This window comes from Vulpes vulpes, chromosome 2, assembly GCF_048418805.1.
Source record: "Vulpes vulpes isolate BD-2025 chromosome 2, VulVul3, whole genome shotgun sequence".
In the NCBI taxonomy this organism is placed as follows: domain Eukaryota; kingdom Metazoa; phylum Chordata; class Mammalia; order Carnivora; family Canidae; genus Vulpes; species Vulpes vulpes.
Window position 1 is genome coordinate 14,712,794 of NC_132781.1, and position 24,120 is coordinate 14,736,913.

The window sequence follows — 24,120 nt, forward strand, 5'->3', positions numbered from 1 at the left end:
CTGTCTCCACAGAGAGTCACTGGGAGCAGAGATGCCATCCCACCTGCAGGACTGAGGGTGACCACTCTCCAGGCCTCCCGCTGTCCCTTAACAAAGGCCACTCTGTCCTGGGCTCAGCTCAGCTGGAGCTCTGGCTTACCAGTAAAAGACAGTGTCAGGGATGGACATGGGAGACTGGGGAGAGAAATGTAGGGAGCTTTGGGGAGCAGAGACTCCGGATTCAGTCCGAGGGTTCTCTTGTCTGTATGAGGAAAGCATAGTGGGCCAGCTGGGAGGTGGGTCATTTCACAACAGCTCCACCAGGGGTCATCGCAGCCCCAGACTGGCCGCGGGTGGGGGGCGCAGAGGGCTAAACCAACCTCATCGGCCCTCCACCCACCCTCCCTTCCCCGAGCTCAGAGAGACAGATGTCTAGCCAGTGGGATGGTGGCGAGGGGACTGGTGGTGGAAAAATGACGTTTGAGACTTCTGTGCTGTCCCGCTGATGGTTGTGTGGGTGTGTAGGTGGTGTGTGTTTATGTGTGTGTGTATACAGATAGGCACACACTTAATGAGAATCTAGTGATCACAGGTACACACAGGTGGCCCTGTGTACCTGTGAACAGGGGCGTGGTCAGAGACTCAGACAATGGTATGGACATAAGTAACATGAATGGACATGCGTGAATGTGTGAGCATGACCGTGGGTGTGGTGTGTGTACACGCAGGCATACACGCGATGAAATCTAGTGTCCGGGATACGTGGCATTCGTGTTCACTTGGGCAGGAGAATAGATATGACTATACATGTATAATAATACAAGTATCCGCACTAGCCCGATGTGAGTGTGGGAGCGGGAGTGAGCTTGCGTGAGCAATAAGCATGCGTGGGAACGGGTGTGACGCACCTTGGAAGGGTCTGTGTGAACATACGAAGGGTGGTTTATGTGTATAGCTGAGTGCGTGTGAGTGTGGCATTTGTGGGGAGACACATCCATGAGTGTGTGCCGGAGTGAGTGTGTGTGAGTGTGCGAGCTGGCGTGTGCCCCGGGGGGCTCTGGGGAATGAGTGTGAAAGGGGACTGGCGTGTAGAACGAGCCCGTGTGAGCTCCCCAAGGGTGCGAGAGGACCTGGTGGGATGGGCTCGTCCATGTGCCCCCGCGTATGTGCGTGTGCTCACGTGTGCGCGCGTGTGTGTGCGCGTGCAAGCGGGCCAGCGGGTGCCAGGGGCCCCCAGCCCCGGCGGTCCCCGGCTGAGCCCAGGCGCACCCGGCCGGGCAGCGCGGCCCAGGCTCCCACCTGAAGATTGGCCCGGTCCTCAGGTTTCACTCATGACCCTGTGACATCAGCAGCAGCTGTCCCCGCCGCCCGCCCCCCGGCCAAGTCCCCCGGAGTCCCAGCCCCAGCCCGAGGTGGGCGACGGCGCTCCAGGCTCGGCCGCAAGCCCTCGGCTCCCACCGGCAGTGAGTACCGCACCCCGCCCTGGCCGGCACCCCGAGGGCAGGCCACCCCGAGGACAGGCCACCCCGAGGAGCAGGGCGCCCTGGCCCCGGGCCCAGCCTGGCTTCAAGGAAGCCACCGCTTGGCTCCGGGTGCCGCCGTCCTCCCGGCCACCCCGGGCCCTGCTCTGCCACGGCCTGCGCCCGGCTCCCTGCGCCCCGACCCTGCGGGTCCCCGAGACTGGCCTGGGCCGCCCTCGGTGGGCCGCTCTCTGCCCTCAGCCGGGTCCGGGCCCCCTCACTGGGCGGCGGCTGCGCTCGGCTCCAGGCGAGCACAGGGTGACCCCGGGGACAGGACGGGGCTGAGTTTCTTCAGGCGAGGAGAGCACAGGAGCCAAACGCCTGTCCCCAGCCTGTCCCCGCGGGCAGCTCAGGCTGTTCACGGTGGCTCCGAAGGCAGGGCTGTGGGGGGAGGAGAGCGGCGGGAGGCCGGGCGGGGGGTGGTGGCGGCTCCTTTGCTCTGCTGAAACAGGAATCTTCCAGATGCCAGCAGAGGACACATCTCAGGCCGCACCGCCCAGGCTCTGCCCACCGCCCCTGCCGCTCCCGCAGGCCTGGGGCGAGGCTGGGCTCCTTTCCTGGGCAAGTGGGGAAGGCAGAAAGCCTGGCCCGAGGGGAAGAAGATGGGGCCGCAGCACTGAGGGGGCCTCGGGGGGATTCAGGAGGAGCCTCAGGGCCAGGAGTGGGGGCCGGGGCAGAGAGCCGGGAGAGCCAGGCACCCCAACACCACCACCACCGGGAGGCGGGGCGGGCAGCCGCTAGTGGAAGAAGCCGAAAGGCCTGAGCAGAGGTAGGACGAGGGGTTTGGGAGGAGCGTGGTGTTGCTTCCCAGAGGGGGGCATTTGTTCAAAGATTGGGGATCCCCACGTAGAGGGCCCTGAGGGGGGGATGGGGGCTTTGAGGCTTTCCAAGGAGGCACTGGATGGCACAGCAGGCCTGAGCGCCTTCCCGCCCCACACGGTTAAGGACTATGTCTGGCGGCCCCTCCCCCTGCTCGGGCACAGGGCCCTGGGCACCAGGAGGGCTCCCAATGCCCCAGGGTGGGGAGGGGGCCCTCCAGGGGGATACTAAACATGTCCCCCTCCCACCCATACCACCTGCAGCGGGGCCCTGCGTGGAAGCAAGTCACCCCGGAGCCTGGGAAGGTCAGAGCCCAAACAAGCCTTGAAGGCCTTTGAGTTTAGCCTCTATGATGAGCCATCTTGAGACTAGCTCGAGACCAGTTTGGCGCCGGTCTGGCTATTCTGGAGAGGGGAAGGGGCTGACAGAGAGGTAGGGAAGAACCAATGGTGGGCATTGTTGTCATTGGTCTATGACAAAGGCTGTGACTGTCCCCCAGAGCCCTAAGCGGAGGTAAGGAGCCCCCAGGGGTGGCAGTGGGATGGGGACACAGGTGGAAGACTGGTCCTCCCAGGACCCTCCAGATTCTTCTAGGGTCATCCCCAGTCCCCTGCCCACAGCTAGTGGCCTCCTTCTGTGTGGCAGTGTTGTGGACAGTTGTGGTTACCACACTAGTATTTGGAGCCACATGACCTGTGTGGGCGATGCAGGGTCCCAGACATAACCCGGAAGGCCCTCTCCCGTCTCCATCCAGGCAACTCTCAGGGGACTGGCTGGGGTGTTTTTTTTTTTTAGTCAGGTTTTGGGAAGATAATTAAGGGTCCTTCCTAGGTGACCCTGTCCTAGCCTGGTTCTGCTTGTCATTTCTGGTTGGGAACCTGCCTGAGGTGGGGCTCAGGACTTGGAATCACCTTCCCAGCTCTAGGCTGGCCTGAGCGCCAAGGCGTGCCTACTGTTTTCCCTCACCAGGCCTTCTGGGTCCCACCCCCAGGCCAGGTCATGGGAAGCCCTGAGTTCAATACTGAAAACACAAAACTCCTGCCAGACGATGGGCAATGGTCCTGACAGGGTCCCTGCCTCCAGAGGCAACTCTGGCCACCAGAACAGAGAAAAGTATAGAGAGTGACAAGGATGGGGCGGGGGTAGTCCAGCTGGGGATGGAGTTGAGAGAAGTCTCCAGGGCCAGGCGCAGCCAGAGAGGAGACAAGGGAGTGGACCGTGCAGAGAGAAGTGGAAAGGCTCTCTCTCTCTCTCCAGGTGATAGGACAGAGATGCATTGAAGGGAGATGAAAAATCTGAGACCGAGTTTCCAAAGAGCAGGTAGGGAGAGGAGGGGACGAAGGAGGGTGGACGTCAACAAGCAGGGTGCAGGTTTTACAAGCCTTCCGTTCCTCGACTCCCCTTAAGGGAGGGCTCAGGCTCTGAGGGTCCTGCCACTTGCCCGCGGCACACAGCTAGTAAGGGGCACTGATGCTGGTACGGGGCTGTGTGGGGGGCAAGAGCTCGTCCCTGAGACTTGGAGGGGGGGTGGGGGTTCCAGCAGGCAGCCCTAGGGCTGGCTCCTGCAGGGGTCCCCAGCTCGGTGGTGGCAGAGACAGGTCATGGTTCCCAGGGGCTCCTTCAAGAGGTGCTCCAGGAGCTGGGGGAAGCCAGGGTTCCCTCTACCCCCACCACCCCTACCCCAGGCCTTTCATGTGCTCTGGCCCCTTTTCTGCCTCATCAGCAACAGCTATTTTTATTCCCTGAGGTTTTCAGTCAACAGCCATCATTGGGGGGATGGGGCAGCAGGAGGAGCCAGCGAGGTTCAAGGAACAGACCGGGGTGGGGGGTGGAGGCAGGGAGCTGGGCCCCTCGAAGGGCAAGCACCCCTCAGGCCCTGCTGCCCTCTGCCAGGAACCCTAGCATAAATGGAAAATATAAAACCACAGTGGTCACCAGACCCCACTCTGCTTGGAGGGTTTGTGAAGCCAGACCCCACTCTGCTTGAACTGGTTTGTGAAGCCAGGTGCCCCTGCCAGCGCCCCCGTCTGACCCCACCACACCAACAGATAGGTGCTAGAAGGACGTGGTTCATTTAGACTTGGGTGGTGATAAAACTTAGTGCTTAAGTGCCAGGGGCTCTTTTGAGAGCCCCAACGGCCCGGTACCCAGCCCCAGTCTGCTACAGAAACCACCTCTGGCAAGTGACTTGCCCTCTCTGTGCCTCAGTTTCCTTCTCTGTCAAATGAAGTGATAATAGTAGGATCATGGTGAGGATTTAAAGAGCTCATGAATTTGAGGTGCCCAGAACAATGCTTGGCAAGTAGTCGGCTCTACATAAGTGTTAACTAGTAGTTAATTATCGTGGCTTTCACCAGGCTGTGACTCTGAAATCAGTGTCTCCTCTTGTGGGGGAAGAGGAGGCAATAGGAAAGAAAGGAGCTACAAACGTTGGGTCCCCCTGGCAGGAAGCGGGACGACCTTATCCAGCTCTGGGCACCCTGCATAGCTGGGGGCGTAAATGTATTTTTTTCCTATCTGGTCTCCTTCAGGTGAGGGGGATCCTTTTATAAGATGGATAACAGACTCCCTTCTGTGAGGGTCTGCGGTTTATGAATTTTGCTGTGAGGACAGTGACACCAAAAGCAAAGCAGAATCCTTCTGGCTTCCATTTCAGTAAGATCTGCTCCCGACTCTGGTCCCCCCCCCCTTTTTTTTTTAAGATGTTATTTATTTATTAATGAGACACACAGAGAGAGGCAGAGACACAAGCAGAGGGAGAAGTAGGCTCCCTGCGGGGAGACTGACGCTGGTCAATCCGAGGACCCCGGGATCACAACCTGAGCCAAAGGCAGACACTTAACCACTGAGCCACCCAGGTGCCCCAACTCTGGTCTTTTTTGAGGTTTGTAAGTTCTTGATTGGCCTTAATTTGGGAGAAGGATCTTTTACCAGGGTAGTTGGTGGCCTGGAGCAGTTCCTGGAATAGAGCGAAGTTCTCAGAGGTAGTGGCAGGGCCAAGCTGGCTGAAGGGGCAGAGACAATCCACCAGCCTTCCTTGTGGGTTTCCTGTAATAGGCTGGGGCTCCACCAGCAGCAAGAGGGCCACTCTCCCTGGCACTGGTAACCATGATCCCCAACTCCCCGGACCTGGCAGGGGTGTGGGGCCCAAGTGGGGAGGGCTCAAAGCCCACCTTACCTGGATGGTTGGGGTCTGATGGAGGGAACGGCAAACCAGGTTGGCTCTGATCGGTTTTGAACAGTCTTTCTGTTGCCCTCTTGGTGGACTCATGGCAGGAAAAAAGCCTGTCTGCCATGGTCTGGGAAAGGTGAGGCTGTGGGTCAGAGACAGGAGAACAAAGGCAGACATCTCCTGGAGTATACTGTGGATAGGAACAGGCAGGGCAGGGGAAGCAGCCCTGTGTGCAGGGGGTGGATCTGCCCAAAGGTGAGTGAGGTGGGCCCAGATGTGTACGGGAGAGGGTGTGCATGCACAAGTTTGAGTGAAGACGTCCGTAGAACCCCAGTGGTATTGCTTGGGGGCTCCTTAGAAAGAGCTGAGCTAGCAGAGGGCAGGAAGCCCCAGGCCTGGGTGGAACTAATTAGCCTCCCCACCCTTTGGAGCAGCTGGGAAATGACTCATAGAAGCAATGTGTGTGTGTGTGTGTGTGTGTGTGTGTGTGTGTGTACAAGTGGGCTGCAGAGGGCATTAGGGGGTACATGAGGGTCGACCTTGTATAAAAGAAACTCATATCTCTAGAAAGTCTCTTTACCAAGCTGTTGATTTGTAGTCTTCAATCCCATGATTCTCAACACACAGCCCCAGGAGGCCTGAGTCTAGTCCCACCAAGGCCTGCCAGACGCCCTCCTCAGCTGGTGCATTTTAGGAGCTTTGTCCAAGGACCTGGTCTGCCCTTTGAAGAGGGCAGTGAGAGTCAGGCTGCCCAGTCCCCCAGAGGGCTGGGGGAGGCAGTGTTTGAAATAGCAGGCACGAGGATTTGTGTTAGAGAGCTGTGTTCAAATCCTGCCTCTGCCGCTTGTCAACTGGGAAGCTGAGCCTGGGACAGCGCCAGGCACTCAGTAAGCACCAAATGAACATATCCACGACTGCTTTTCTTCCAGAAATAATTCTTAAGCCTTCACCTTGAGGGCCTGTGCATATCAGCACTCTGGGTGAAGGTGTTAAGATTTGGGGGTCAGAGGAACCAGCCTCCCCCACTCCTAATAGACTCTTCTCCATCCTGATGGGGGTTGGAATTCTACATCTTAAGAAGAATTCTTTTGATTTGAGGCTCAGTCTTGGAAGGGGAAAGCTGCTCCTGGGTCTTTGCTTCAAGGGAGAAAAAGCTTCCAGGGCCGCCAACAGATGAGCTGGGCGGGCTTAGGAGGAAGGGGGCACAATTCGCAAAACCCAAACACAGCCCATTTGAGGATTTATTTCTCATTTGTGGGTTTTTTATTTCATTGGGCCCCAAGCCAAACAGAAACACTCTGGGTTAAGGGAAAGAGTCAGGTTTGAGAAGAGGAGGCAGCTTAGAGAAAACTAAATGATGTTTTTTGAGAGCCACCGGGAATTGGCAGAGAATGGATCAGATTGTGGGGGGAGGGGCTGCTGACATATCCTGAACAAGAAAACAAACTTGGCATACAGTAAGTACAAAATAAATGTGGTCACCACTATCATTCTTACCCCTGGCAGAGGATACCTTATTAGGTTGATTGAATCAGGTGCCTGAGAAAGGGGGAAGCATATTTTGACCCAGTGAGCCCCACATGGAAAGTGCCATCACCATTAGCTCACCCCTTGACCAGGAGCACCCCTCATGTGACCCTGATTGTTTCCGGAACTCTTGGGGCTCCTGAGTGTCCGGAGGTTTTCACTCCCAGCTCCAGGCCTCCCTCCAAGACCTCTTGGAGCAGATTTCCTCTGCAGAGTGTTAGATCAGGAGGGGAGGGCACCTGGGGTGACTTCCTCCAAGGCTCTGGCCTGCCAACACTGCAGCCCTAAGTGCTGGCAGAGAAACAACACAGCTACCCCCTTTCCCATCCCTATCCCCAAACTTCTCTAGCTAAGAAAAAGCCATGACTTGAGATTTATAACCAAGGGGCACGGGGATTCATTTTGCATTCTTGGAACTGGGCCACGATGGGAATGCAGGAATTTGGGAAGTAGGCCACCCGGATGCCCAGTGCTGTCTTTGGCCAGGATAGAAAAAGTTTGATCTCTTTCAGTGTCCTAGAAAGTTCTGAGTCTGAGCCCCCTCTGCTTAAAGCTTCTCCCCTGGCCACATGGAGCTCTGAAATAATCTTGCTTCCAATCCACAGAGAAACAAAACAGCCTGACCCTGGAATGCAGCTCTGCTGTAGATAGACGGCATACTTGGTTGGCAAGAGGCATGATGATTGGGGCCTGAGCAAGGCCAGTAAGCTACCTGCCATCCCTGTGACCAAAGGAATGTGCCCTAGAGTGAACAGGGAAGGCTGTGAGGGGCAAGTCACATCCATTCTCTTCCAGAAGAGTTTCTCACAGTAGCTTTTATATCTCAGGCTGCTACAGCATGGCTGATACTTCTTGGAGGATTTCAGGCCAATGCAGTACCATTAGGTGGGTTTCTGCTTGTTTGAAGGATTGTATTTGAAAGTATAAGTTTCTTAGGAGAGAAAATTCTAGAAGCTTATGGTGGTGGTGATGTCTATCCCGAGCCATGTTTGGCCAATAATTTGGGACAGTCACATTCACAGACACCCAGCTGTGAGGGGTGCTGGAGGAAAAAAAATCAAGATCTAGGCTTTCACAAAGACTAGAAGTGAAGAGGTCCAACGAACAAGAGGAACTTGTAAAACATAAAGTCCTATACCTAGATTTATACTAACCTTGCATTCTGAAACCATTATTAGTTTCAGGGGTTTTTGTCAGTTCTTTTGGATTTTGCACATAGACAATCATGTCATCTGTGAACAAAGACAGTTTTATTTCTTCCTTTCAAGTCAGTATGCCTTTTATTTCCTTTTCTTGTCTTATTGCATTAGCCAGGACTTCCAATACGATTTTGGAAAGGAGTGGTAAGTGGCAACATCCTTGCCGTGTTTCTGATCTTAGTGGAAAGCTTCTAGTTTCTCATCATTAAGTATTATGTTAGCTGTAGGTTTTTTGTAAATGTTCTTTTCAGGCTGAAGAGACGCTCTACTATTCCTAGTTTACTGAGCTGTTGTTGTTTTACCATGAATGGGTATTGGGTTTTGTCAAATTCCTTTCCTGCAACTCTCGATATGATTATATGATTTTTCTTCTTTAACCTATTGATGTGATGGATTACATTAACTGATTTTCTTTTTTTTTTTTCTTTTAAGATTTTATTTATTTATTCATGAGAGACACAGAGAAAGAGGCAGAGACATAGGCAAAGGGAGAAACAGACTCCTTGTGGGGAGCCTGATGCAGGACTCAATTCCAGGACCCCAGGATCACGACCTTAGCCAGACGCAGATGCTCAACCACTGAGCCACCCAAGTGCCCCTGATGGATTACATTACCTGATTTTCTGATGTTGAACCTGTCTTCCACACTTGGGATAAATCCCACTTTCTTTTTATATACACTGTTAAATTTGATTTTCTAATATTTTGTTTGGGATCCACCTGGATTTAGAAGAGTAAAATCAATTGCACAATATATATGATGGGGAAGATCTAATTTGACCTTAGTTCATGAGGAAAAGATCCAAGAGTGATTGCAAATTTCACATTATGAGTAGGCTGCTGAAAAAGTGTGTGCCATCTTGGGATGAATGACTACAAAGGGTGTCTGGGCGAGGGAGAAAAGGCCTCTCTCTGTGGTCAGACTATGTCTGGAATTGGGTGTTCCAATCTGGCAGCTCCACAGAGAAAGACAATGCTGGGCTGGACCTGCTCCAGAGAGAAGCCGCCTCGCCCTCCAGCGTCCTTACTCTCGGCTCCCTGCCTATGGACAGCTGGCCCCAGCCTGGCTCCCCAACTCCTGGCCCTTCTTCCCCCACACTCATCCCTGTCTACTCACTACCTCCAGGCCCCCAAGATGGCCTGACTTTACTCACCACTTCCGCCAAAACTTCCGTTTCAATGCAGGTTCCGCTGGGGCTTCTCACTTACTAAATGGGCTCTGGCCCTGGCGCTCAGGGAGCTGGGTTTTATTCTTGGCGTGGCCTCTCATTTATCACTCTCTAAAATTATCTTATTTGCTTCCCTATTTTTTATCTGCCTCCTCCCTCTGGAATGCAAGCTCAGTGAGGACAGGGAGTTGCCACTGCTGTATCGTGGCTCCTAGAGCAGAGTCTGGCACAGAGCAGGTGCTCAAGAAATGTTTGTTGAATGAATAAATGTATGATCTGGGAGCTGTTGCTGCTCCTCTCTGGGCTTCAGGTTTTGCATCTGTGAAATGACAGAGATGGACTCCCTTGATCTCTTGAGTTCTTGCAACTCCAACATTCTTAAATTCAGTGGGAAGAGATTGTCTAGAGCCCCCTGCAGGCCCTCAGCTGCCACATCTCTAGAACAGACTGGGGTGGAGGCCAGAGTCTGATCTCTGGCTGGTGGAAGGAAAGTTCAAACTGTCACACTGGCCCCCTTTACTCCAGGCTGTAGCTGGAAGTGCCGCATGGAGATGTGCCAGCATGACACCTAACCCATGACACAGAGCATTGTGCTTTCCCTGCCAGGAAGCCACGGTGCACACATCCCAGATAACCTTTCATTCCTCCACAGGTGTCCACTGCAAACAGTATAGCTGTCCTGTCTATTCTAGACACATTGAGAGGATGGACAGAAAACAGAAACATGCCAGCTAACCCCCGCCCCTGTGAGGGGCTCTTCAAGGCTGCAGGGTGAAGTCCAGACTCCCAGGCCTGCCAGTCCAGGCTATGGCCAGCTGCCCACCCCACCCTCCCCAAATCCCTGAATAGACTCTGTCTCCACAAAGACTGACACAAATGTAGCTCCCTATGTCCTGCCTCTGTTTTTGCTCTGGCCACTCCCTCTCCCTGGAGTGTTCTTCCCACCCATTTCTCTGTGTTTATAACTTAAGCATCCTTTGAGGCCCAACGGAAAAGCCACATCTTTTCTTCCCTGACCCGGAAGTAGCCATCATCCATCTGAACTCCCATAGCACAATGACCTCCCCACCTTAGGGCAAGCATCACTTTCTCCTCATGTCATAGTTATGTGTGCCCATAGCCACCTTCCCCCAATTACCAGCTCTCAGAAAGTAGGATGCCCAATTGGTGCATCACTGTGTCTTATTCAGAGCTAGCTCAGCTTCTGGCTTATGAACAGGATGGATGGATGGATGGATGGATGGATGGATGGATGGATGGATGGATGGTTGGATGAATGAAATGTATCAGAATCCATTTTATTTTTGGAAAGATCTGTACCCAAATCTTCATCCTTTCATTCTTTCAGCAAACATGTATTGAGTGCCTACTGTGTGCCCAGTCCTGGGACTGGCTATGGTGACCAGCTCTGCCCTTTTGGTATTTCAGTCTAGTGGAGGAGACAGACAAATAAATTAGGCAAATTGCTCGTTTAAGTAATCACCAACTATGACATATGATGTCAAGGAAAACACAAGGGACTGTGAAGAGTAGAGAAGGAGAAAGTCACTTGGAGAAGAGACATTTGAGGGCAGCCCGGGTGGCTTAGGGGTTTAGCGCCGCCTTCAGCCCAGGGCCTGATCCTGGAGACCCGGGATCGAGTCCCACATTGGGCTTCTTGCATGGAGCCAGCTTCTCCCTCTGCCTGTGTTTCTGCCTCTGTGTGTGTGTCTCTCTCTCATAAATAAATAAATAAAATATTAAAAAAAAAAAAGAGAGAAGAGACATTTGAGCCTAGACTGGGGGGTGAGATGGTAAAGCCATGTGAAGAGGGAGGGGAGCATAGAGCTAGGTGAAGGCCAAAGGCAGGCATGAGCCCAGTGGTCCAGCAGCTGGAAAGAGGCCAGTGGGACTGGGGCAGAGGGAGCAGGGAGGAATCAGGAGACAAGGGTGGAGACAGAGTGGATCACTTGGGCCTTGTAGGTCACCATGAGGTATTTAGGTTTTGTTCTAAGCACAACAGGAAACTGCTAGAGAAATTTAAGCAGGTGAAATAATATGATCAATTTCTTGTTTTTAAAAGATCACTGGCTGCTGTATGGAACTGATTTGCAGGGGGCAGGGGCAAAAGCAGTTAGCAGGAAATAGGCTATTACAAGAGATTATTGTAATATGGTCCTGGGGGAAAAGGTAGAGGTCGCATATATTTTGGATATGATATTAATGGAACTTTGGATGGGCTGGATGTAGATGAGGGGAAAATGAGCATTCAAAGGGGCACCCCAATATCTGACTAAAGCACCCAGATGAATGGATGGATATTTTCTGGGTTGAGGAAGACTGTGGATTAGGGCAATTGAAGAGAGCAAATGCTTCATCCAAGATACTATAGCTTGGCATACTTCTTAATCATCCACATGGAATGGATCAGCCTGGAGTTCAAAGGAGATGTTACAATATTCTTGCAAAACTCTTTACAGTCCTAGGAATGACGACATCCAGATCGAGATTGAGCCCTGAGAAACTTTAGAGACTGGGGAGAGAAAGAGGAACAAGCAAAGAGATTGAGAAGAAGAAAGCAGCCAAAGAGGTAGGAGGAAAACCATGGATGTACTCTCACGAAGGCTAAGCAAAAAGAGCCTTTCCAGAAGGGGGCTGCAGCCAACTGGGTTGAATGCTTCTCAGAGGTTGAGGGAGGTGAAGACAGAAACGTGGTCAGCAGACTTGGCAGCAGAGGGGTGCTAGTGATTTGACAAAAGCCATTTAGGTTGAGTGGGGGGAATGGAAGCCAGGTTGGAATGGGCTGGAGTGAACAAAAGGTAAGGAAGTAAAGACAGCTGGTGTAGATACTTTCTAAGAAGTTTCTCCATGAAGGGAAACAGAAAAATAAGGCAATAGATGAAGGGAGGTATGAGGCCAGGAGGGTGGTTTCTGTCATCACTGCAATTATTTTTAAGATGGGAGAGCCTGGTCATAGACAGGAAGTTGATGGTGGTAGAGAGAAGATAACTAGAGAGTGAGGTCCTTGGGAAGGCAAGAGGGGTCAGGGCTGAGCCCATGTGGACAGCCTGGCCTTTGGCAATTCCTCCTCTGTTTTAGCAAGATGACGGAGGCAGAGGGCAGCAAAGATGTTTCTGTCAGTTAAATGGTGTGAGATGCTATGTTCTCATTGAAGGCCGAGGCAAAGTCACCAGCTGGGAGCATCATGGGGAGGAATGTGGGGAGGTTGTGGGATGGTTTTCTCAAAGTGGAAGAGTGAGGCCTCCAGAGAAACCTACTCTCCCAGGGCAGAAGTGAGGGCAAACATACCATTTGTAACCAAGAAATCAACTGTGAACCCAGCCAGGCCCAGCCTTTGCCCCTGCAACACCTGGCCATGTATGGGCTGACCCAGGAACAGCAGAGCTGGGACAGGTGGGCCGGGGTTTCCCCAGATGAATGGGATGGAAGGAGAGAGAAGGCCAGAGTTGAAAGTATTTTCGAGGAGGGATTATGATTGATGATGGCTGTTATAGTTGAGCTAGGCAAGTCAGAGGGTTCTGTTGGAGAAGAAAAAATGCAGGGAAAGGGGTTAAGGCCAGGAGAATCCCAAGGATCACAGCAACAAGCACTTGACTATGACCTGAGAAGTAGGAAGTGGGGGGCAAATATCAGAGGTGAGGCAATGTCTGGTCATGATTTAGATTCAGAGTGTGCAACAGGAGAAAGGGGCAAAGGTAGAGCATTTCTCTAATTCATTCATTCATTCAATAACGTTTTATGGAGCACATGGCTGGCTCAGTCAGTAAAGCGTGCAACTTTTGATCTTAGAGTTGTGAGTTCAAGCCCCACATTGGGTATAGAGATTACTTAAAACCTTTAAAAAAAAAATCTTTTGTTCAGCATCAGGCAACTTGGTGGTACAAAGGAGAAATCCACTCAGCCAGGGTGCCCAAGGAGGGCTTCCTAGAGGCACTGGTTCTTGTGTAGGTTGAGTCTAGAAAGACAAATTAAAGTTCTCTGGGGTGACAAAAAGGAGGGGCTCCATAAGCAAAGGCCTGGAAGTGGTTGTAAAACAGGTTGGCCCATTTGTGAGGATGGAGGTAGTAGCCAGAGGATGGGTGCATGTGGGGCAAGGGAGGGTGGCAAGATAGGGACTGGATGGTGGTGAACCTGGAGAGCTAGGGAGGAGGGGTGTGGACATAGCATGAAACAATAAGAAGCCACTGAAGGTATAGGCAGGTTTGCTGAGATTTGTGATTTTAGAAATGTGGATGGTGGATTACAGGGGAGCCCAGTGGGAAGGAGGGAAGCAGATGGGGGGCATCTGGACGAAATATGAGAGGGGTGATGAAGGAGTATGGAGAGCCTTGTGTGTGCCAGACCTGGGAATGGACCAGGTAAATCACCAACCAAAACCATGCCTCAACCTGCCTTACCAAGGAGGGCATTTCCCCCTCATATAACAAGACATCCAGATGTGAAGTGGCTTCAGGGCTTCACACATTCCTCTGAAGAGGGCAACAGATGAATTGACAATCAAGTGCATCAAGTGTGGATTTTGAAGGGAGAGATGAGGAGTCTGCCTGGGGCCAACGAGGATCACCAGGCTGGCTGTGCTGTCTGTGGGTCCAAAGCCCAGGGGAGTGCCCAGGGGAGAGAAGAGAGACAGGGATCAGGCAGCAGTCTTTAAACAGACCTATGCCAGTGTGCCAGGCACCAGATTCGGTGACCCCAAACCCCAGGCTGTGAGGAGGCCGGTTGGGGAGACGGATACTACAATCACACAGGCAGGACATGAATTACCGTTGACCTTAGAGCTTTGAAGGCTCTGCTGCACAAAGGGAGCTGTGACTTCCCTGGTCTGGGGCCTTTGAGGAAGTGGGACTTTTTCTTTAAACAAAAAAACAATGCTTAAAAAAAGATTATCTCTCTCTCCCTCTGCCCCTCCCCCTGCTCTCTCTTTTTCTCTTTCTCTAAAAAAAAAGCAGCAGCAAGGCAGTGGCAGTATGAGGTCCTGAGGGGGGGGGGGGTGGCGGGGGGGTGCTGGCAGCTGGAAAGAAACTGCTGGGTGTGGGTGCTGGGGGGCCTCTAGGGACTCCAGTGAGTGTAGCTTCCACGAGCGCTGGGGTGGAGCCAGACAGTCTCTGGTTCTCTGTCGTCCCACTTGGGCCCCCATGAAGGGCAGAGTGGGCAGCGTCAGGCCAGAGGATTGTTGCCAGGCAAGGCCTGTGAACTGGGAGGGTGCCCAGCTGCCATGGGGTCTCTCACAGGCCATGTGGCAGGTCAGTGTCTTCCGTGTGGGTGTGACGGCAGGGCTGGTGATGGGATGAAGGCGGGAAGGCGTGTGGCCAGTGGCAGGGTACGACCGATGGGTGTGTGCGCGTGTGTACATGTGTGTGCTCGCACGCTTGCACTCCCACCCACACGATGGGGCCGAGGAGCAGCTGAGGGTCAGCAGGGATGAGCAGAGTCATCCCCGTGGAAACACGACTCCCTGGGTGATGGTAGGGAGCAGCTGGGCGGCCAGGCTCGGGGGCGTGGCCGGCTCTGCCCAATGGCTCGGGCCTCTCCCTGGGCCGCCCTCCCCACCTGTTGACCAAGCCGCAGGGAAGTGCTGTGCTGGCTGGGGCAGGGGCACCACCAGGCATCTGCGCCCGCTGAGACAGGCTGCCCTCTGATGTAGGAAAAGACGTTAGGTTTCCAAGCCGACGGCCACGAAAGAATTCTTGAGACGCCTTTGGTGCAAAAAGATGATTTTATTAAAGCACGGGGACAGGACCTGTGGGCAGAAAGAGCTGTATCGGGGTCATAAGGAGTGGCCCATTATAGACTTCAAGTTGAGAGGGAGTTAGGGAGAGCGTCTCTAAGGAATTTTGGAAGCAAGTTTTCCAGGACCTTGAGGGGGCTAGCTATTGTTGGGAAAGGGTCATTTATTACCGTCTAATAAAACCTGAGTCATGAAACCCTTCAGATGTATATTAGTGGGTCATACACTTGGGGGATGATTGCCAACATGTATCTTGGGGGGTAGAGATAAAAGAAATTTCTGAAGGAATTTTTTTTTAGAGATTTTATTTATTTATTCATGAAAGACAGAGAGAGAGAGAGGCAGAGACATAGGCAGAGGGAGAAGCAGGCTCCCTGCAGGGAGCCCGATGTGGAGCTCAATCCTGGGACCTGGGACCCAGGATCACGCCCTGAGCCCTGAGCCGAGGGCAGATGCTCAACCACTGAGCTACCCAGGTGCCCCTAAAGGAATTTTTATGTGTTACAGTAGACTTACAGGATCCTGGGGGTGGGGCTAAGCTTGCTTTTTGCCTTTAGCAAGGTATTAACATCGAGGCAGTTGAGTTGCTAGAGGAATGTCACTCTGCCTGTTTCTAGGACTTGCCAATGAGCTCTAGATATTAAGGAAATTTAATAATTTCTCTTTTGCCTTTGTTTCCCACATCACCCTCCAGTGTAGCTCCACATGCCTCTGGCGCGGTCTGTCTGAGCCCCTGTGTAGAGGGGTGGCTCTGGGGTGTCTAACCAGGCATGCCTTGCCATGGCTCATGTGACTGGGCCACAGTGGTCCCCTGTGCCTGCCTGCTGATGTGGGCCACTCCCCAGGGCCTTTTGGAGAAGTGAGCTACCACCACCTTCCACAGGGAATGGGCTCAGGTGGGCTGGGCCAGAGTGGGGCTGTCAGGAGAGGCCAAGGGACAGTCCACACAGTTACCACAGGCCTCCAAAACTCCGGTGCGTGCCTCTTCATCTGCCCCATCCACACAGGGACCACCAGCCAAAAACAGTCCCTGGGAGCTCTAGCCCTGCCCCCACCATTGAAACTGTCCATGTCTTTGTCCCTTGTGTCCTCCTCTTCCACATTAGCATCTGCAGGCACTCCTGACATAGCTTGCATCCTCCTGCTCCAGCCGCTCACTTGCCCACAGGTTGGATCCCACAGATTCCACGGGAGGTCGTGGGTGAAACTCTGCAGAGCCTGGGTCCCTTCCTTCTTCTCTCTCCTAGCCCAACATCACACTTCCCCACAGCTCGGGACAGGGTAGCCCACACCACACATCTTTCTTTCCCCTTCCCTCCAGGCCAGTGAGGGCAAATACAGGCAGATTCACTATATTCTCCTTTCTCGTGTCTTGGCAGACATCACTAATCAATCACAGCCATCCTTTTGCACCAAGTCTGGCTGCAGCCTCGATGGTTGCTGCCTGCATCTCCAGGCAGCCTATAGCAGCAGGTCCGGGTCACCCCTAAAGATGGAATCCATTTGCCATTCCTGCTTTAGGTTGCTCCCACCAGGCCCTTCATCTTGCCCCATGCACGGTCCTCAGACCCACCTGCACATTCATATCTGACTCCTTTCCACCTCACTGCAGGATAGAGGCCACTTGAGCATAGCCAGCTGTGGTTCTCTCTGTCCCCATAGGCCGAGGCCACACAGTTCCAGAACTTGGGCCCAGGAGGTGACTGAGGGCACTGGGGCATTGCCCCCCCAAGTCTCCACACCGAAGAGGATCCAGTTGGTTTGCTGTCATCCTGAGGGCAGCCAACCCCCTGCTGGGGAGAGTATGGTGCCGGGCGGGGGGTGATGCTCTTATGTCCAGCACCTGTGCAGCAGCGGCACCCAGGCCTTACAGGCACATCTCCCAGTCCCAATAGGGCTTGCACACTGACTTCCCCAGCCTGGCCCCAAGTCAGGGAGGAGGTGAGTAGCGGAGAGCAGGCCCGGGGCGGGATAGCCGCCCAGCCCCTGGGGGGCTGCACACTGCAGCTGCCCCAACTCCCCACCACCCTCCTGGCAACTGAGCCCAGGATGCGAGGATGGCCAGCTCATCTATGCCCACCTTGGTGCCTCTGGGCCCTGAGAGCTTGCGCCCCTTCACCCGGGAGTCCCTGGCAGCCATAGAACGGCGGATAGTGGAGGAGGAGGCCCGACAGCAGCGGAACAAGCAGATGGAGATTGAGGAGCCTGAAAGAAAGCCACGCAGTGACCTGGAGGCTGGCAAGAACCTGCCTCTCATCTACGGAGACCCCCCACCAGAGGTCATCGGTATCCCCCTGGAAGACCTGGACCCCTACTACAGCGACAAGAAGGTCTGGCCTGGTAGAGTTTCCTCTCCCTGCTTGTCCATCATCCATCTGTCTGCCTGTCCCTAGACCTCACGGCGCTCTCTCTGCCGCAGACCTTCATTGTCCTTAACAAGGGCAAGGCCATCTTCCGCTTCTCTGCCACACCCGCTCTCTACATGCTGAGCCCCTTCAGCATCATCAGACGTGGTGCCATCAAAGTACTCATCCACTCATATCCTGCCCAAGTGGGGCGAGTGCAGGTGAAGGAAGGGGTTGGGGATGGGGAAAGCCAGGTGCTGTAGGCGAGGAGGCCCTCCATCCCCCCATTCCTCCCCACCTGCTCCCTCACTTTCCTTGACTCTCCCCCTGACGCTGTTCAGTATGTTCATCATGATCACCATCCTGACCAACTGTGTGTTCATGACCATGAGCAACCCGCCTTCCTGGTCCAAGCATGTGGAGTGAGTACCCCCTTCCTCGGAACGCCCCTCCCCAGGTCTGGGACACAGCCCACTCCATGGGTCTGTATTCTAAGCATGCCTTGAGTGGCACTGCTCTTGCCTTCCAGGAAGACACCCACTGTAACTGTCAACCCCATCAACACTGTAAGCCCCCGGGGTGGTGCACACTATCACTCTCACCGATATCAACACCATAGTTCATTTTTGCGACCTCCCTCCTGAGAGGTCCATCATTGCCACACCTGGCCCTGGCCACCCTCTCCCCACCAGGTACACATTCACAGGGATCTATACCTTTGAGTCCCTCATCAAGATGCTGGCCCGAGGTTTCTGCATTGATGACTTCACATTCCTCCGGGACCCCTGGAACTGGCTAGACTTCAGCGTCATCACAATGGCGTGAGCAGGGTCTGGAGGGCATCCTGAGGTTGAGGAGGGTGAAGAGGGGAGCAATCTCAAGAAGGGTAGTTGAGTGGGCTGACCCACTGGGAGGTGGACTGCTAGTGGGGGTGATGGGCAGGTGTGCAATGAGCTGCCCAATTCTATGGGCTGCCATTCCTGGGGTCTGAAGTTGAAGGCAACTCCACATGGCATGTGCAACCACACATGGCAGCCCAGGGCCCCAATCCCACAGGCCCTTACACACTGGGAGAGCTGGGCTGCCCTTGCCACTCCCTGCTCTCAGCAAAGCTCCTGCACTGTCTTCCTCAGCTCTCAGGTCTCAATAGGAACCTTGGGGTGTCTGATTTGGCCTTCCCCCAACCCCTGTGGTAACCCCAACCACAAGGAATTCCAGAGGAATCCTCATTCTGGGCCTAGAGAAGCTGTGATTTCTGCCCTAACATCCATTTCCGACTCTGACACAGCCTTTACTCCAACCCCCCTGCCCAGGTACCTGACGGAGTTTGTGGACTTGGGCAACATCTCAGCCCTGAGAACTTTCCGAGTGCTGCGGGCCCTGAAAACCATCACAGTCATCCCAGGTACTGGAAAGGAGCAGAGACCCTCTGCCTAGGCCAGCAGGCCTCCCCCGCACCTCAACCCACATCCAGGCCTGGAACCTGACACTCAGATCCAAGAGCCTGACCCAGGGTCACAACACTCTCACACCACAACCTGGACACGGTGGGGCAGAGGGCATGGCCAGGGAGGAACAGGGGCTGGAGGCTGGAGGATGGGCATTCGAGAGGCAGCGTAACAAAGTAGTTAGAGCACAGACTCTGAGCCAGACTACCTGAGTTCAAGTCTCATCTCCACCACTTCCTAACTTTGACCTTTGACCTTAGGCATAGACCTTTGTCTATGATGCAGTTTCCTTATCTATAAAATGTGTGTAATAATAGTACTGCTCATTGGGGTGTTATGAGGATGAAGTGTGCATGGAGAGTGTGTTAAATAAGATGAACAGACTGGGGAGAGCAGAGACCTCCCACCGAGAGAGAGAAAGGGAATGAGTGATGGAAAGGCCCAGCCTCCAAGTGCCAAATACAGAACACGCCACAAACCCACTGAGCAACCAGGCCAGGGCAATTCCAAAGTAGTGCATCAAGAAGCATGAAATACGTAGAAGCCAGGTCACCCAGACCCTCAAAAAAGCACATGGAGAAACCAGACACAGTTCCCAAATGGACAGAAAGATAGTCTGAAAAGGGATGGAGAACAGACCTTGGAAGGAAGGTTTAGATCTGAATGCCAGAAAGTCCCATAGTTTTCCCCTAATCCAATACCCTCAAACTGTGGCTAAGGAAGGTCTTGAGAGGGGAAGTGCTTCCCAAAGGCCACACTGTTCACTGGCCAGTGAGTGAAGGCCACAGTATTCCTTAACACTATGCTTCCAGCATCCTCAGAGCTCGGAGGGTTTTAATAAGGTGGCTGCTTTCCACATCAGGTTAAGAAAAAGAAATGAACTGATATGGAAGTGTGTGTCACTCTGATTAGGCCCAAAGAAGTTATGGCTCTTCCATGAATGATGGGAATCCATCCCTGGAAGTCTGTAAGATTTTCTATGCCTTTGTCTGTCCAAAGGGGCGGTTGCAATAATATCTCCTCCTCAGTCTAGAGCTGCTGTTCCTTGGGTGTTACAGGCATTATAAGAAAAAGGGGTCTGTCGTCAAGTAAGTTAAGGCAACATGGTATGAAAGTTTTGTTTGTTTCTGCAGGACTTTGGTAGGATAATCTATACAGTCTTGCTCTCAGAGCAGAATCTAGAACTGAGTCTTTCCCAAACATTTATCGAACCCCTCTCTTAAAGACACAGCTTGGGCAATCAGTGTTGTATAGGACATAGTTTGGGAGTGTTGACCTGGTGACATTTCTTCAACTCCACCATGTGTCTGTGTGTTGCTCTACGAGTGAGGCAACAGCCAGGAAAGGCTTTATAGTACATTCTTCTAGTGGCTGAGACTGTGGCCATTTAAAGGCTCCACATCAAGGATGCGATCAGAGAAAGGTGGGACTCATTTGGGAAGCCTTCAGGGAAGTGGTCAAGTCAAGCCTTGAAGGAGATGCAGGAGGCAAAGGCTTGAGGGGATTGGAGAGTGACTACTCTTACCTTCCTGCCGGTCAGGGTTGAAGACGATCGTGGGGGCGCTGATCCAGTCGGTGAAAAAGCTGTCGGACGTGATGATCCTCACCGTCTTCTGCCTGAGTGTCTTTGCACTGGTGGGGCTGCAGCTCTTCATGGGAAACCTCCGGCAGAAATGCGTGCGCTGGCCCCCACCCTTCAACGACACCAACACCACGTGGTACGGCAATGACACATGGTATGGCAACGACACGTGGTACGGCAACGACACATGGAACAGCCATGAGAGCTGGGCCAGCAACTACACCTTTGACTGGGACGCCTACATCAATGACGAAGGTAAGAACACAGGCTGGGGAGGCCAGTGGGATCTGTCCCAGCCCCAAGGACAGCCCCTTGTGAGATAAGTAGCAGGGGGGCACCTAAGCTTAAATCCATCCCTTGCCAGCTTGGGGAACCTCTGACAAGTCACTTGGTCTCCCTAACCCTCAGAACCCTCACCTCTAAAACTGAGGCAACAATGCCTTCCGCAAAGGGTGAGTGTGACAGTGACTGCCCCGTGGTTCTGAAAACCCTCCAGCTTTTGCTATGAAAAGCAGCGGCCCATAGTGCCCGTTCCCCTAACCTACACACTCCCTATTTTCCTCCATAACACGGCATGCTGGCACCCTGGCAGGGCCACCACCCCCGCACCCACACACTCACCTATTCACATGCCATCCTTCCCAGGGTCACACGCACAAGCCGCACACGCTCACACAGCCACGGTTAGTCCGCACAAGGCCTTCTGGCAAATTAGAAAAAGGTACTCCTTCAGCCTGGCCCCCGGATTCCAGCTCCCTCCCCAGTCAGGGGGCCCTGCGCAGGTGTGTGGTGGCCACATGCATGCACACACACGCACTATCCCTGCTGCATCCTGATGGCCCATCCACACATGGGGGGCGCTGAGCTGACACCACTTGCCGCTGAGCTCCCTGTAGTGTATCTACCCAGAGACCTTAATGGAGGGGCAAGGGCAGCCAGAGAGCCTCCATCTGGTGCATGTGGTCCACACAGACGTGCCCATGGGCGTGCAATGGGTGCATGTGTCCACAGTGTCTCCACATGAGTGATATGTTTCCTTTGTGGCCTCTGACTCCCAAAGGGAACTTCTATTTCCTGGAGGGTGCCAATGACGCCCTGCTTTGTGGGAACAGCAGCGATGCTGGGTGAGTGATACAACGGAGTGGGAAAAGGTGGCCCAGAGGTTTCAGAAGATGGGAGTGGATTAGGGACAAGAAAGTGGGGGCCAGTGGGAATGTAAGGAACACCCATGTGAATGGAACATTTCCCTGTTTGGGGGACACAGACAGGACTATAAGATTTTTCCTCGGGATCTCCCATCTGTCCCTCGGCTGGAGTTCTCTTCCCTCACTAACACCAGCACCCCATTTTATCCCCAGGCACTGCCCCGAGGGTTATGAGTGTATCAAGGCTGGACGGAACCCCAACTATGGCTACACAAGCTATGATACATTCAGCTGGGCCTTCCTGGCTCTCTTCCGCCTCATGACCCAGGACTACTGGGAGAACCTCTTTCAGCTGGTACTACTGCCCCCACTCTGCTTCACAGCCCCGCAACTACCTCCCTCCAGCCCACAGACTCCTCAGGGCATGGCAGGACCCATAACAAGGCCACCTCCTCCCTGTAGATGGCTTTTTGGAGCCCTAGACACTGGGGTCCTGCCCACATCTGAGCCACAGCCTCTCTTCCTTCACCCCCTTTGCCATAAGCACTGAGATCTGGGCCTGGCACAGACCCCCAGGCCTCACAGTAACCAGTAGGGTAGCTTAGAAATTCAACTCTGCCCCTACACAATTATTTAGCTTCTACTATTTGCATGGTAGGCAGGTTGAGTCTGGAGCAGCAGTGCCTTCTGGTCCCTGGTAATGTTTCTAACACTGAAGATACTCATGAGAATAATAATAATGGCCACTATTATTTGTTGAGCTCTTATTAGATTCCAGGCACTGTAGCAGCTGTAGGATTCAAGGTGACCCCAAAGCCCTGTTCACCATTTTTTTTTTTTTTTTTTAAATCCTGGCTCTCTGATCTTAAGATGTTTGTCTCAGGTCCTCAGGGCTCTCTGAGCCAGGACACCAGGAAAGTCTGGGCCCCAGGTGTATATTTTGAATGTGGCTTAGCCTGCCAAGGATGGCCATACCATGCCTCAAGGTCCTCAAATCACCAGGCTCTGTGAGCGACCCTCCCTGTTTACCTATCTGGGCAATGGGTATGTGGAGAGGGATGGTGGGTGAGAGCAGGCAGGGTCCCCTGTGATGCTCCCTCTCTTTCTCCCCCTACTCTCAGACCCTTCGAGCAGCTGGCAAGACCTACATGATCTTCTTTGTGGTCATCATTTTCCTGGGCTCCTTCTACCTCATTAACCTGATCCTGGCGGTGGTGGCCATGGCGTACGCAGAGCAGAATGAGGCCACACTGGCTGAGGATCAGGAGAAAGAAGAAGAGTTTCAGCAGATGCTGGAGAAATTTAAAAAGCAGCAGGAGGAGCTGGAGAAGGTGTGGACTCAGGGAGAGGAGGTTGAGGATCCAGGAATCTCCCTGGCCCTCAGCCTGGCTTCTCCTGCACAGGCTGAGGGTGAAGGAGAGGCATGGGCTAGGGGCTGCAAGGCAGGGTGAGCTTAAGGCCCCAGGCTGGAGGTTTTGGTGGGATGGGAAGCAATAGAAAGAACATTCTGCAGCTCTGTGCCTCAATTTCCCTATAAACAATAAAGAATCTGGGGTAGTTAAATCTGAAGTAACCTTCCAGCTCAAATATCTATGGTCTTGGGATTCTTTCTGGGCAGGATATGGGCCTAGGGAGAAGTGAATCCTGTTGAGGCCCCCAGGGTGCAGCTGCCCATTTCCTCACCACCTGAGTAGAGGGTCAGTCAAGGCTTCCAAGAATGGGGGGTCTTCAGGGATGAAGGTCTCCAACTTTGGTCCCTACCCTGGTCAATCTCATCACCACCAAAGTCACCCCCACAACCTGCACCGGGCTCAGCACAGGACAAGAAGAGGGGCCCCCTCATAAAGAGAGACCCCTGTTAGTCCATCCACTGGGCTCTGAGATGGACTCTGTGCCTACCACCCATGCTGACCCACAGGCCAAGGCCGCCCAGGCTCTGGAAGGTGGGGAGGCAGATGGGGACCCAGCCCACGGCAAAGATTGCAATGGCAGCCTAGACACATCGCTGGGCGAGAAGGGGCCTCCAAGACAGAGCTGCAGTGCAGACAGTGGTATCTCAGATGCTATGGAAGGTGAGTGCTTGACAGCCCTATAGGCATGCCATCCTACGTGTCCTGACAGTCGGGCCATTTGGGCTCCCGGGGGTGGGGGTGGGGCTGGCTGGGCCCAGCATTGGAAGGACAGTAACTTAATATAGGTATCGAAGAAATGGCCATGATAAATATAGTCCTGGCTTAGCCTGGCCCAGTTCTGGATACAAGGCCAGGCTGCTGTGGGAACTGGGGGCTTCTGGAAGGGCTTCCGGGGCTACCAAAGTAATGGGGAAGGACAGGATAATATTAACCAAGAAAGCCCATTGTTTTGGAAACTGGAAATCCTGCTCCTCAAATGTCTTCTGGGCAGAAGTTAAAGGTCAAAGGTCAAACTCTGCCCAGGTAGTCACAGATTCCCCCAAATCAGCATACTGCTCTACCATGTCAGGGAGAA

The 24,120-nt window shown here is 53.5% G+C and overlaps 1 protein-coding gene across 4 annotated transcripts in view; it reads left to right on the top strand.

The window, feature by feature from the left end:
• The first annotated feature begins 1,351 nt into the window (after positions 1-1,351).
• The window catches only part of SCN4A (sodium voltage-gated channel alpha subunit 4), a 44,066-nt gene continuing 21,297 nt past the window's right edge, over positions 1,352-24,120 (top strand). Inside the window, exons 1-12 of one of the 4 annotated variants that reach the window (XM_072746836.1) lie at positions 1,357-1,442; positions 11,845-11,954; positions 16,776-17,443; positions 17,533-17,651; positions 17,791-17,880; positions 18,151-18,279; positions 18,772-18,863; positions 20,447-20,743; positions 21,549-21,612; positions 21,847-21,988; positions 22,755-22,964; positions 23,552-23,705. In XM_072746836.1, the coding sequence (XP_072602937.1) occupies positions 17,171-17,443; positions 17,533-17,651; positions 17,791-17,880; positions 18,151-18,279; positions 18,772-18,863; positions 20,447-20,743; positions 21,549-21,612; positions 21,847-21,988; positions 22,755-22,964; positions 23,552-23,705 (1,570 nt within the window). In that variant the 5' untranslated portion in view covers positions 1,357-1,442; positions 11,845-11,954; positions 16,776-17,170. Of the gene's footprint in view, positions 1,443-1,972; positions 2,269-11,844; positions 11,955-16,775; positions 17,444-17,532; positions 17,652-17,789; positions 17,881-18,150; positions 18,280-18,771; positions 18,864-20,446; positions 20,744-21,548; positions 21,613-21,846; positions 21,989-22,754; positions 22,965-23,551; positions 23,706-24,120 lie in introns of those variants that run through there. The other 3 variants (XM_072746837.1, XM_025999576.2, XM_072746838.1) reach the window with 3 other exon arrangements.